Source organism: Gracilinanus agilis, chromosome 2 (genome assembly GCF_016433145.1).
Source record: "Gracilinanus agilis isolate LMUSP501 chromosome 2, AgileGrace, whole genome shotgun sequence".
NCBI lineage: Eukaryota > Metazoa > Chordata > Mammalia > Didelphimorphia > Didelphidae > Gracilinanus > Gracilinanus agilis.
In genome coordinates this window covers 433,958,341-433,973,161 of record NC_058131.1, presented here as the reverse complement: position 1 = coordinate 433,973,161, position 14,821 = coordinate 433,958,341, and the positions used below count along the sequence as shown (strand labels likewise).

General features: G+C 35.5%; 1 protein-coding gene across 1 annotated transcript in view; it reads left to right on the top strand.

Annotated features, from left to right (window-relative positions):
* The window catches only part of STYX (serine/threonine/tyrosine interacting protein), a 44,249-nt gene that overhangs the window by 10,228 nt on the left and 19,200 nt on the right, over positions 1-14,821 (top strand). The window contains exons 2-4 of the mRNA XM_044664715.1: positions 3,201-3,233; positions 4,047-4,100; positions 14,031-14,128. Of these exons, the coding sequence (XP_044520650.1) occupies positions 3,201-3,233; positions 4,047-4,100; positions 14,031-14,128 (185 nt within the window). The remainder of the gene's footprint in view (positions 1-3,200; positions 3,234-4,046; positions 4,101-14,030; positions 14,129-14,821) is intronic.

The following is a 14,821-nucleotide window of genomic DNA, read 5'->3' as shown; positions in this document are numbered from 1 at the left end:
ACATTGTACACAGAGACTGATATACTATGGTAAAATCAAATGTAATGGGCTCCTGTACCAGCAGCACTGCAATGACACAAGACAGCTCTGAGGGATTTATGGTAAAGATGCTACCCACATTCAGAGGAAGGACTGCAGGAGAGGAAACATATAAGATAAACAATTGCTTGAATGCATGGGCTGAGGCAGACATGAATGGGAAATAGACCCTGAACAAGGACACATGTTACAACCAGTGGAAATGTGCGTTGGCCATGGGTGGGGGGAGAGCGGGGGGTGTGTGTGTGTGTGTGTGTGTGAAGGGGAAAGTAGGGGCATAAAGTATGTAAACAGATTAAAAATGAATATTAATAAATGTCTAATAAAAAATAAAAGTTTAAAAAATTAAAAAAAAATCACTCGGGTTCTAAAACAAGTACATGATTGAGACATGAAAAAGATCTTCCTGACTCCAGGAATTTTCATTCACTGTCCTTTATGTATGGAATGCTCTCTCTCTCTCTTTTTTGCCTTATGGTTTCCCTAACTTCTTCAATTTTCAGGTAAAATGACAATTTCTATAGGAATCCTTTCCCACTCTTTAACACTTTTGCCTTCTTTCTGTTGATTACTTCCAATTTATCCTGTAGATAGCTTGTTTGTACATACTTGTTTGCATGTTGCCTCTTCCATTAGGCAAAAAAAAAAAGGTACTTGCCTTAAGAGAGGGAATACTTTTTGTTTTTATAACCAGCACTTAACTGTTATTGACTCACTGAACTAAGCACTAGAGATATATATCTGTGTGGCCTGTGCGATTCAGATAAAGCATTTATGAAGCACTTCATATGAACCAGGCACTTTGCTGAGCATCAGGGATACAAAAATAAGCAAGCAAGTCAGACCCTATCCTTCAGGAAACTTAAATTATTTAGTCAGGGAATAATCAAGGAAGATAAGAGAGTCAAGGCTGGGGGAATGTAAAGACCAAGCTTCCCTTGTTGGGTGGAGATATTTGGAGATAAGGGTTACTGTGAAAAGACTACAGGAAATATACAACATTTTTGTCAGTGATCTTGTATAAAAACACAGATTTCATCAGATTTACTGATAACATACTGCTGGAGAGATTGAGCAGGATCCAAAAGAATCTTAACAGGATTCAACATTGCATAGAATCTGATAAGATTAAATTCATTAGGGATAAATGTAAAATCTTGTCATTGGGTACTAAAAAATTTACTTCAGAAGCCAAAGAATGAGAAGATGTGGTTAGATAGATAGTTGTTTTGAAAAAGATCTGGAAGTTTTAGTGGATAGTAAGCTCATTGTGTCTAGAAGGGGAAAAATTTTTAATTTGATCTTGCATTAAGGATTATAGCTTCCAGGAATATGGAGGTGATGATCCCAGTCTTCTGTGTCCTGTCAGAAGACTTTGTCTGAAGGATTGTGTTCAGTTCTGGACTCTACAGTTTAATAACAGATAACATTAAGCTAGAAAGTGTCAGAGAATGGGCAATCAGGAAGGTAGAGTCTTGAGATCATGTAATATGAATTAAAGGAACCTGGCATGTTATAGCTTAGAGAAGACTCAGGGGATATGATAACTGTCTGAGTATTTCAAGGGATATCTTCCATAGGAGGGATTGACCCCAGAGGGCAGAACTTGAAATGGGTGGAAATTACAAAGAGATCAGTATAGGCCTGATGCCAGAAAAAAAATCTTCTATTTAGAGCTGTCCAAAAGTACATTGAATTACTTAGAGAGGTGACTGTTTTGCCCTTCTTGGAGGTCTCTAGGCAGAGGTTAGATTTCCAAATGTCTGGTTGTTGTGTTGAGAATTCATTTCCTGTGTGGATTAGACTAGATCTCTGCTGAGGGTCCTTTCAACTCAAATTCTATAATTTTGTAATAATCCATCAGAAAGGCATACAAAAAGGTATATTAAAAATTGCTGAATTTACTTATCTTTGGTGATTCCTTGATGGGAATATGAAATGTAGGCTTTTCAAAAATTGATAAAGTATTAGAGTGTAAAGAGCCATGAATTTAAAAATACAAATATAATGAAAGACCAAATGAGTAATAATGAGTAATAAAAAAGAGGAAATAATGAGCAAAAGATGCTGGTCTAATACTGACCCCAATCAGTAATTGGGTCAAAGCGAGAACTTTATAAATACAGTAAATATTTGTGGTCAAAATAATAATAGTAAAACAACATGTCAAAGCTTTTGGGACCTCACCAAAGTGATCCTCAGAGAAAATTTGTATGTCTTTGAAAAGTCTTATTGTTTGGATTTTTTAAAAATGCTGTTAATAGTTAGGCTGATTCCTTTAGTCTCCAAGTGAGTCAAGTCAAGTAGCTCAAAATCATAGCTCAGATGGCTGTTTAAGGAAACAACCACTGTCATAGTTAAGTACTACGAGTGCTACCTGGTGACTACAATTTGCTAAGTAACAGACAAAGGATATTCAGTGTGGTGAGTAGCAGGAATTGAATGTATCTACTTTCAACCTGGTTTTTGAAGAAGCCAATGTCAGCATCTCTCAGATGGGTTCAGTTGTGTGATGCATTAACCACATAGGTGGGTATAGGAGATGAAGAATAACAGCAATAGGACACTGGCAGATTTTCCAACCAAACCTTGTTAGAATACCCCATACTGCCCAGCAGCAGTTATAGCTATCTTAAACTGGCTCATTTTACCCAAAGGAATATGTATATCAATTAACAAATGCAAATTAAAACAATCCTGATGTTTCACTTCACTCCATGAAATTTAGCAAAAATGAAAAAAAAATACAATAAATTGTTGGAAAGACTTGATCTACTCACTATTGTTGGAGTAGTGAAGTAATTCAGCTGTTTTAGATAAGAGTTTGGAATTATGAAAGAAAAGTGACTTAACGGTCAGAGATCCTTTTCTATGTTGGTCAGCCTCCAGTTTATCATTATCCTTCCTAAAATTTGGCACTCATAAATGGATAAACCCTCGAGTGGCCCGACCAAAGCAGAGTACGAGACTAGTACTGGACACTGTCCTCAGGTCTGTTATTGCAGCCCAATATTTCATAATCAGTATAAATATTTATCTAATAATCTTAATGTGTGTAACAGGAATTTTTAACAATTACATAATATTTTACAACTTTTTTTGGCTTTTTTTAAATTAGGGGAAATTTTTTATTTAACTTTTGGTTTCTATGTGTTTTTAAGGATTGGACCTATCCCATGAGGCGAGAGATGCAGGTATGCTATTAACCTTTAGTCCATTTAATTTTTATTTAGTTTAGCTTATAGTTTTGTCATGTAAATGCATTTAATTATCCCTATGCTTGAAGTAACTCTTAAATCATATGGTCAGCAAAAATGAGAGCAAATGCATTTCTACTTAGAATATATAGACCAAAGGGGCAGCTGGATAACTCAGTGAATTGAGAGTTAGGCCTAGAGACAGGAGGTCTTTGTTCAAATCTGGCCTCAGACACTTCCTAGTTGTGTGATCCTGGGCAAGTCACTTGACCCCCATTGCCTAGCCCTTACCACTTTTCTGCCTTGGAGCCAATACTCAGTATTGACTCCAAGACGGAAGGTAAGGGTTTAAAAAAAAAAAAAGAACTATTTGTTTAAATGAATTCTTAAATGTAGTTCATAAAGTAAGGTTTTTAAGTCTGTTTCTAAATGTTAAGATCTTTAATTTTAGGATCTAGCACATATTTACATTACTTGTTTCAGCTGTTGACTCCTAAATAACAAGAAGCTTTGGAACATATTTTATACTTCCATGAAAACTCCCTTTCAAATCAGTGAACATAATATAAAACACTGGGATTTAATGGAAAGAACATGGAAGTGGAAGTCAGACTGAATTTCAATTTAGTCTTTGCCACTCTCTCTATATGTCTTTGAGCAAGTCATTTCCTCTCTCCTGACTTCTTTATCTTTATTATGAAGTAGTTGGGCTAGTTGATCTCTAAGAGTTTCTTTTCTGTCCTAAACTTATCTTTGATCAAGGTTTGTGGGTTTAAGTTGATAATTGTGAATGATTAATTTTTCTTATAGGAAATCTTACCTGGATTGTTTTTGGGCCCATATTCTTCAGCTATGAAAAGCAAGGTATGACTTTTTAAGGTTATATTCTTAAAAAAAATTTTTCTATTGCATGTTATCTGAATAACAAAGGAAATCTTTTGTAGGGTGGGGGCTGTAGAGACAGTACTTATACAGGCTATCTCAAAAAGTCTGTATACTTTTGAACTTAATAAACTTCATGATTTTATATGAAGCTATATATAAAATCTGTATCAAAATTTATTATTTTGTCTTTTTGTTTTTTAATATTTTATTTTAAAACATTTAAAACAAATATTGATGACTAAATATAAGAATCACTTTAGAAAACTTCTGTGCTAGGCTCATAAAAAATTAAATGTTAAAGTTGAAATTAGCTCCTGATAAATTGACATAATTTTTGGTTATGCTGATTTTTTTTCCCTTGGAGGTAAAAATATATGTAATCTTTTGAATTCCACTTTAAAATGCTTGATTTGAACTTCATTAGCTTGAAAGCACACATATTTGCATAGCTTATCAAATCTGAAAGAAAAAAATCTGTTTAGAAAACAGGAATTAGCCTTTAAGCATAGTGAAATGAATAAATGAATTAATCAGCTTTTCCTCCCCTTATTTGAAAAATATCACTGGAACCATTATGTTGGAATATTATGGATTATAACTATAATAAGTCTAGAGACTCAAAGTGAGTAAGTGTGCTAATATAATTAAAGAGATAAAAAGCATAAAATCCAATTTTAATATATACCTTATCTATAGAGTAGAATTTGGAGTCTAGACTTGTGATTTCACTGGTAGAGGACATCCAAGAAGAAGAAACTTCCTCTACAGCACTTACTCTGTAGCTTTTATTCTTAGAGTTGACTAAGTTTAAATGATTCAAATCACTAAGAGATTAAATTATTCTGATACATTAAGCAATTACTCATTTAACATTGTATTAACTTCTCTGGGTAGAGAAACATGTTTAAAACATTCTAACACAATGCAGTCTCATAGGGTTAAAAACAAATAGGGGCAGCTGGGTAGCTCAGTGGTTTGAGAGCCAGGCCTAGAGACGGGAGGTCCTAGGTTCAAATGCGGCCTCAGACACTTCCCAGCTGTGTGACCCTGGGCAAGTCACTTGACTCCCATTGCCTACCCTTACCACTCTTCCACCTATAAGTCAATACACAGAAGTTAAGGGTTTAAAATTTAAAAAAAAAATAGATAGCAATAAAAGAATATTACGAAAGTGTTTTATAGAGTTTATAGAGGTCTTAAGAGAGCATAGATTTAGAGATGAAAGGAAATTCAGAAGCTCTATAGGGCAGTTAAAGGAAACTGAAGTCTAGGCAAGTTAAACTTTATATGGTCACACAGGTCAATAAAGGTCAGAGTAGAATTTGAACCTAGGTCCTCCAGAATCCAGAGCTAGTCTTCTTTCTGCTTTATTTGGGGAAGGCCCTAATCAACTAGGGCAGTGATGGACAAACTTTTTAAAGAGGGGGCCAAAGGAAAGGAAATGCTCATCTGTCAGTCTGTTTCTAAGGCAGCTCTTTTGAAGTTTCATTATATTGTATCCTATTCATTGTATTTGTCAGATTAGGAATAATGTTCCTTGGCTGGATAGAACATTTCAGGGGGCTGCATCTGGCCCTCGGGCTGTAGTTTGCCCATCATTGAACTAGGGTAATAAAAGGAAGCTTCTTAGGGGGAGGTATCATTTGAGTTGTCCTTTAAAGAATAATAAGTAATTCAGGTTTTAATATTTCAACTCCAGAACCACACAGCCACTTGTGGGACATTTCTGGCTGGGAATAGAAATAGAAATCCTAAAGTGAAAACAGAACTCATCTTTCCCAACATGCCTCCAAACTAACCTTTTTCTATGAGGACACCACCTACTTTTCAGTTTCCTTCTTTCCTGTTCCCTCTGCTTCGAACTGCCACACAGCATGTCCCCTATTTAAGTCTGTGTTACTGCTACTGTGTTCTTCTGGTCCTCCACCTACCTGTCTGATTATTTCTCCCCAGTTTCCTTCACTGGCTCAACATCCATATCATGACTATGGATGTTCCCCAAGTTTCTGTCCTACTTCCTCTTCTCCTCTACATTCTTCTCTCTTGGTAATCTCATTAGCTCCCATGAGTTTATAATTCTTTGCAAATAACCTAACATCTTTGAATCCAACCTCAATCCCAATGCTTCAGGCTCCAAATCACCAGTTGCCTATTACTACATTTTCTTATCACATATTCTTGGAATGTACTCCATCCTCATCCCCATTTCGAATTGTCTTTTTCTTTCTTTAAGACATACAGTTTAGACATCATTTTTTCCATGAATGTCTTCCCCTCAATTTCTAGGACCCTTCCAGATGTGTTTAACTACTTTGTAGGTATTTGAATTTATTCACTTTACATTTATGCTGTATATGTTTATATATGTACAATATGCATTGCTCCCTGAGAATAGAAATTATTTCTTTCCTTTTATTTGTAATTCTAGGGTCTAGCACATAGTAGATTCTTAGTAAGTACTTGTTGGTTGATTAATCTACCAGGTCTTATCAGTTCAGCCTCCACATCTCTTATCTGACAACTCTTCCCTGGAATGGCTCCTACCCTAGTTTGGGCTCTTTAAATACTTCACAAATAGATTATTGTAATAGCCTTCTAATTGTACTCCCAGTTTGTAGTTTTTCTCTCTCCAATCCATCTTCCATGAAAATACCTTTCAGGCTTATCTCAAAGTAATTCTCTTCAGATACTTTATATTCTGTCCAAACTGATCCTGAACTTAGCATAAAATAAAAAATATGTTCCCATGGGGAAAATTCCCTGAAATTTTTAATGGGGAATTAAGATGTTGGCAAACCCTTTGACATGTGGGACATTATAGGATTTAAAAATTTACTCCTGTCTTTGCTTTTTAGTAAGATGTAACAACTGCTGATTCTTTTTCAGTGGGCACTATCAGCTTTATCATATAATGTGCATTTCTAGGCTAAGAATTCTTTCGATCTCAGCTTATGTAGAAAAAATATTTATAGGCTCTTTCAGGTTTTTAATTTGGCATTAATTTAATCTTTAGTGTTCATTTTCTTAAATTTATTTTATGAATTTAAAACATTGCAACCATGTTTCATTTAAACAATGTAAGTAAATATAATAACCATGATCGTTTAAATAAAAAGAATAGATAGAAGGATTATATGTAAAGCTGTTAGCTTCTCTTAACATACTCTTAAGGTGTATATTAATTTTAACATAGTTATAAAACATTTCTTGTTTATGTCCCCTTCTGAACTTCTGCTCTCTTCTGGGTATTTTTAAAAAACATCATTGGTACTCTTTGCTTTTTTCTCCTCTTCTTCCTTCTCCTTTTTTTACTTCTTTTCCTTCTCCTCTTTCTCTTCCTCCTCCTTCTCTTCTTCCTCCTTCTTCTCCTTTTTTCTCTTCCTCCTCCTCCTCAAAATAGAAGCCCTTCTATACTCATTACAATCAATAATTATAGTCCAGCAACATAAATCAATATAGGTATTGACTACTTTCACAAGAAATCAGAAACATGCTTTTTATCATGAGGCTTCTTAAGTTCTTTCTTTATTCTATTGCTTAATGCTTTGAAGCTTTTCAGAATTGTTATTTACATTTTTGTGGCCATAATATATCATCTTATATTGTTATGTTCACTTTACTCTGAAACATTTGATACAATTATTTCCATGTTTTTCTCAAGGTCAAGTTCATGTGGTACTTCCTAAAAAAAGTTTTTCCTTATCTCGCTATTTGCTTATACTTTCCCTACTCAAACTAAATTTATCTGTTTAAATATTTTATCTTCTAGTATAGGTACTAGAGGAAAGGGATTGTCTTCGTATTCAATTATTACAAGTTATCATATGATCTCCAGGGAATAGAATAAACTTGATCATCCTGGTATCCCTAGGTTTCAGTTTTCCCAAGTCCATCTGAGCACTTGTTTCCTCTGTCTTGCCCCAGTTGCAAAAATTACTAGGTATGGTTCTGAAAGAAATACAAAGGTAGCAAGTAGGTGGCACAATGGATGGAAGCCTGGGCCTGGGCCTGGAGTTAGGAAGACCTAAGTTCAGATTCAGCCTCAGATACTTAATAGTTTTATGACATTAGGAAAATCATTTACCTTTATTTGCCTCAACTGTAAAAATGGAGGTAATACCTTTACCTCTTAGGATTATTATAAGGATAAAAATGAGATCATATTTATAAAGTGTTTAACATGCTGCCTCACATAGGTACTTTATAAACCCTGGCTATCATTTTGATGATGTCATCTGTCTAAGAACTCTGGAGAATTGATGTGAAAATTAATATGCAGGTTTGGCTTCACTGATGATGACCAAGTGACAATCAGCTGTTAATTGCTTCTAGATCATTCATTTATGTATTAAATGAGGCCTAAAAATCCTAGGCACATTTTCCCACCCCCACACACACCCCATCTTCCACTGTGTTCAGGGAATGTGAATTATAGTCAGTAAATATTTATTAAGCAGTTATTATTCAGTGTGCCCAGGCATTGTGTTAAGCTAAGAATAAAATGAAAGGCAGAAGATCTCCATGCAGATAACTACATACAGAAATTCTATATCCAGGATGAATAGAGAATAATCAGCCAAAGGAAGGCACCAGAATTAAAGGAAATGGGAGAGGTTTCCAATTAAAAGGTAGTATTTTAGTTGGATCTTGAAAGAATTTAGGATAGTCAGGAGGTAGAGATGAGAAGGGAGAGCATTCCATTCACGGAGGACAGGCAATAAAAATGCTCAGAATAGGGAGATGGATTATCTTGTTCTAAGAACAGTAAGCAGGCTGGTATCACTGAAGGAGAAAGAAGACTAGAAAGGTGGTAGGTCAAAGATTTTGAAGGGCTGTGAATGCCAAATAGAGTATATTTGAATCTGTAGATGATAGATAGGTTTACTGAGTAGGGACTTGTCATACCTGTACTTAAGGATGACTGCTTTGACAAGTGACTGGAGCATAGACTAGATTGGGGAAAGACATGACAAATAGACTAGCCAGCAGGTTATTTATAACAGTCTAGGCATAATGTGATGAGGGCGAGTACCAGGGTGGTGCCAAGTATCAGAAGATAGAAGAGAGTGTATGTGAGAGAGGTTATAAAGGTAGAATTGTCAGGTCGTGGCAACTAACTAGATTTAGGGGATGCGAGAGAATGAACCCAATTGTCACTCTCAACTCTATAGAGTGACAATTGGGTTTTAAGAGAAATTTGGAAGGGAAGAGGGTTGAGGGAAAGATAAAATTTGGGACATAATGAGTTAAAGATGTCTATAAGACAACAAGTGTGAGGTTTAATAGTGTTTAATAGGCAATTGGAGATGTAAAACTGGAGGTCAGCAGAAAAGCTAAGACTTATTCTCAAATAAGTAGAATTGAGAATGATCAGCATAACAATGCTAAATGAATCCATGGGAACTGAGTGTAATATGGAAGGGAGGTTACAAACTATGGCAGGCCTACCATCTGTTTTTATGCTAGCATACCAAGAATTAAAAATGTTTTTTAAATGTGTAAATAAACTTTTATTGTAATTTTAAGATGTAAAAGCCATTCTTAGCTTTGGGCCTTACAAAAACAATCTGCATGGGTGGTCGTTTGCTGACCCCTGTTGCAGAGAGATAAGAGAAGTCACCCTAGGATAGAACTCAGAGCTGTATTAGAGAATGGGACTTCTCTCTCTTATCACAGTTATTGGTGACTGCTGCATTGAATTGGCTTTTCTCTTCTTCCTTTGGAGGCTGGAAATCAGACAGGAGATGGGTGAAAAGAGTAGGCAAAAGTCCGTGCCCTCCATTCATATTCCTTCTAAAGGCTGGAGTCTGGATAAAAGGTGCTGCTTGTGATGTTTTTATACCCTCTTCTCAGAGCTGAGGCTTGCCATCTGAATTGTAGCTTATGTGGCTGCTACAAAAATGAACATATTGATTTAATTGTTATTCTGGATTATCTCTTCCACTGTTCACTGCAGGGTTAGCTGGGTAGAATTATTTGCTGAATGCTTCATTAAAAATACTTTTCATGGGGCAGCTGGGTAGCTCAGTGGAGTGAGAGTCAGGCCTAGAGACAGGAGTTCCTAGGTTCAAACCCGGCCTCAGCCACTTCCCAGCTGTGTGACCCTGGGCAAGTCACTTGACCCCCATTGCCCACCCTTACCAATCTTCCACCTATGAGACAATACACCGAAGTACAAGGGTTTAAAAAAAAAATTTTTTTTTAAATACTTTTCATTCCTCCAAGATATTAGTGTTGGGAGAATAACATGATAACCAAAGAAAACCTCTTCAAGTGAAAAATAATTTAGAAATGAAAGTTGTTCTTTGCTTCAATTTTCTAGAATTGTCATTTAATTGTCCTAAAATTTTAAAGAAAGTATTGAATAGTTGAAAGTTATACTGGATGTTGAAGATTCTAAATTTAAAGAGCTAAATTTTAGGAAAATTAAAAATAGTTGATTTCTTTTGAATTTACCTAAATTCATTCTAGCACTTAATTGGAAAGACAAGTTTTCAGAAGGATTAATCATTGTTCAATTGTATCATAATTAATATTGTATAATATTTGGCAAGCTATCCAGAACTCAGTAAATTCAACAAGCATTTATTATAAGCACCTGGTCTTAGTCAGGCTAGGAATACAAAGAGAGTCAAAAAACAGTCCCTGCTCTCAAGGAGATTACAGTCTAATGAGGGAGACAACATGTAAGGAGTTATATGTAAATACAAGATAAATTTATGGGGAAAATCCTAGAAGGAGGGTACTAGCATTAAGGGAAAGAGGTAAAGGCTTTTTGCAGAAGGTGAGATTTTAGTTGGGACTTGAAGCAAGGAAAGCTAGGAGAAAAAGATGAGAATGTAAAGTATTTCTGTTATGGAGGATAGCTAGTGAAAGTGCTTAGAGTCAGGAGAAGAAGTATCTCGTGATAGGAAGAACAAAGAGAGGTCACTGTTCCTGGTTACAGAATATGTTGGCAGGTAGGGAAAGTAAGATGTAAAAAGACTAGAAAAGCAGGAGGACTATAATATCCAAAGAGGATTTTGTATTTGATTTTGGAAGTAATAATCTTTGAAGTTTGTTGATTAGAAGGATAATGTGGTTAGACCAGCACTTGAGGGAGATGAATTTGACAGTCAAGTAAAGGAAAAACTAGACTGAGAGAAACTTGAGGCAAGGATAAACTAACCAGAAGACTTTGCAGTAGCACAGCTGAATTGATGAGTGTCAGTATTAAAGAAGAGAAGGGAATGTACGAGATAGGAAGGTAGAATCCATAGGCCTTGGCAACAGGTTAAATATGGGGGGTGGAGATGAAGGAAAGATAGGGATCAGGAATGGTACCTGGAATTCTAACCTAATTAACTATGAATGTGGTGGTATCCTTGGCAGTAGTGGGAAAATTAGGAAGAAGAGAGGACTTAGGGAACAGATAATGAATGTTTTGGATATTTGGACATTTGGAATGCTTGGATAATGAATCTTTGGGAAAAGATAATGAATATTTGAGTTCAAGCTGTCTAGTGAATATCTAGTTGGATAATGTCCTATAGGCAGTTGGAAATGTGAAAATGGAAGTTAGTAGAGAAGTTAGAGCTGGCTAATTTAGATCTGACACACATCAGTATAAACTTGACAATTGAATCCATGGAGTGATGATGAGATCACCAAGTGAAATGATATAGAAGAAAAAGAGAAGAAGGCTTAGGACAGATCCTTGGTGGACACCATTGATGTTGATTGTTAGTGTCTGTGACTTGAATTAAAAACCACCAAATGAGATGGAGTAGGAGACCTAGGAGAGAGTAGGTGCCCAAAAATCTAGTAAGAAATAAGTATCCAGGAGAGGTTGATTAACAGTGTGAAAAGCTGCAGAGAGATCAAAAGGGATAAAGGTTGAGAAAAGGCCACTGTGAAGAAATCATTTGGAGAGAGAAGTTTCAGTTGACTGATGAAGTTACAGAGAATTAAGAAAATGAGAAAAAAGGGAAACATTTACCCATGAAAGGCAGGAGAGATATAAGTTGATATTTCATGGAGTTGGATGGAAACGTGAGAATTTTTTGAGAAATGGTCATTTTTGTAGGCAGAAAGGAAGCAGCTAGTAGACTAGAAAATATGGAAGATTATTGAGAGAATGAGCATGAAAAATGCTGGAGAAGATAGGACAGAACAAAATAATTTGTGAATATCAAGAGGATTGCTTTGGCAAGGAGAAAGGCCTTCTTTACTTGTGAGAGAGGTGAAGGAGGAAATAGTGGCAGAAGGCATCTCTGGGATATGAGATGAAAAGCAGGGTCGAAGAGCCAGTTCTTGGCAAATGGCCTCTGTTTTTTCTGTTAGTTTGTTTTTTGGTTTTTTTTTTTTTTTTTTTCAGTGAAATATGAGACAGAGTTCTCAGCTGAGGGTAGAAGGATGGAAGGGCTATAGAAGGTTTGAGGATGGATAAAAAAGTTTGGAAAAGCCAGTGTGATGAGACTTAGTTTATAAAACAAGGTCTCTTCTAGCTCAGAAATTTTGTTTTATATACTTACTGCATGTCTGTGTGTAAAATGTATTTTAATTGTCTGGAGCATTCATTAGTTTGATTGCTGTAATCCTAAACTGTTACCATTTCTGGTTTCTATATTGTGAATGAAGAAGAAAATTTATTAAATGCTTATTATACTCAAAGCACATTGTTGAACACTAAAATACAAGTAAAAAAGCAAGTTAGCAAGAGATCATAGATAAACAGACTTGTACAAAAATATTTATAGCTGTGCTTTTTGTGGTGGCAAAGAATTGGAAACGGAGAGTATGTCCTTCAGTTGGGGAATGGCTGAACAAATTGTGGTATATGCTGGTGATGGAATACTATTGTGCTAAAAGGAATAATAAACTAGAGGAGTTCCAGGTGAATTTGAAAGACCTCCAGGAACTGATGCAGAGTGAAAGGAGCAGAGCCAGAAGAACACTGTACACAGAGACTGATATACTATGGTAAAATTCGAATGCAATGGACTTCTGTACCAGCAGAAAGCAATGACACAGGACAGCTCTGAGGGATTTATGGTAAAGAACGCTACCCACATTCAGAGGAAGGACTACAGGAGAGGAAACATATAAGAAAAACAAATGCTTGAACACATGGGCCGAGGAGGACATGATTGGGGATGTGGACTCGAAACTACTACACCAATGCAACTAACAACAATTTGGAAATAGGTCTTGAACAAGGACACATGTTAAAACCAGTGGAAATGTGCATCAGCTATGGGTGGGGGGAGAGCAGGAGGTGAAGGGGAAAGTAGGAGCATGAATCATGTAACCGTGTTAAAAATGAATATTAATAAATGATTAAAAAATTAAAAAGAAAAGAAAAAAGAAAAAAAAAAGCAAGTTAGCCCCAGCTTTAAGGATCTCACTTTCTAATGGTGAAAGACCACATATAGTAGTTTTCAACTGCTAGTCCAGTGAGCAAACCCAGTTGTCCCTAGCATTCAGCAGCAAAGGAAATGGTAATGCGTATTCTTTAATATCATTTTCATTGATAGTACCATATCTGTCTCAAATGTTGAACCATTTAACAGTGCCAAAGACTTTGATGGTAAGGTTTTCTCTTCCATGTCCTTCAGTAGCTGTGGCAACTCCACTAGAACAGGATGCTTCTTTGGGCATTTTCTGCAGGGACTGGGCTGGAAGCAGGGTCACATTGATCTGGGGGAATATTACTATTCCAGGAACTCTTGGATTTAGAAGCCTCTTAGTGACAGTTGGTATTGGTGCACAACAAATCTTTAAGCACCCCTACGCTGCTGCATCCCTCCCCACAAACAAATATACCAAGCACAAGAACTTCATATTATACCTGGGAATTTTAGTTTGTTATTAAAATATATGTTTAAGGAGATGTTTCATATTTTAAACTTATATGCTTTTTTCTTCCAGCTGCCTATACTACAGAAACATGGAATAACCCATGTAATATGCATAAGACAAAACATTGAAGCAAACTTTATTAAACCAAACTTTCAACAATTATTTAGGTAAGAAATGTGTGTAGGTGTAATTTTATGGGGGAAGAGTTGGGAAATGGGATTCAACATATCAGGCATCAGAAAAATCCAATACAAGCTTGTGATTATTGTTGTTGATGTGAAGCTTTCTCAAATGGCCTTCCCCTTTGGTTCCATAGAAAAGTGACTTGTACCAGGTGATTTAAAAATCAAGATCTCATAAATTTAGGTTTACCAAAGTTAAAATAAATTGTGTTATATAATAACTTCTTATTCTAAATCAACATATATTTTCTGAAGCACTTTATGCTTTAAGATAATATGCATCATTGCTAGATAAATCTGTTCTTCAGACCAGAGCTTCTTTTCGGTACCCCAGGACTTAGGACCATTCATTACTTAAATAAATTGTCAAATCTTCTTAAGAACAACTTTATTTTGAAAATAAAGTTGTTCTTAAGAAGATTTGACAATTTATTTAAGTAAAGAGTAATAGTGCATTTGATAATATTTCCTTTCAGAGGTAATTTTAAAATTTCATTTCATAAACTAACTGCCCTAGCATTTAAGTATGAAGTCAGCAGGTATACTTGGTAAAACAGTGATATTTTACATTTTATGATGCCTTTATTTTTTTCATTGTTCCTTCACATTTCATTTGGCAAATTAAAATGTTTATTCTTTATTGTCTTGTTTTTACACTACATTTATTTCTTACCTTTC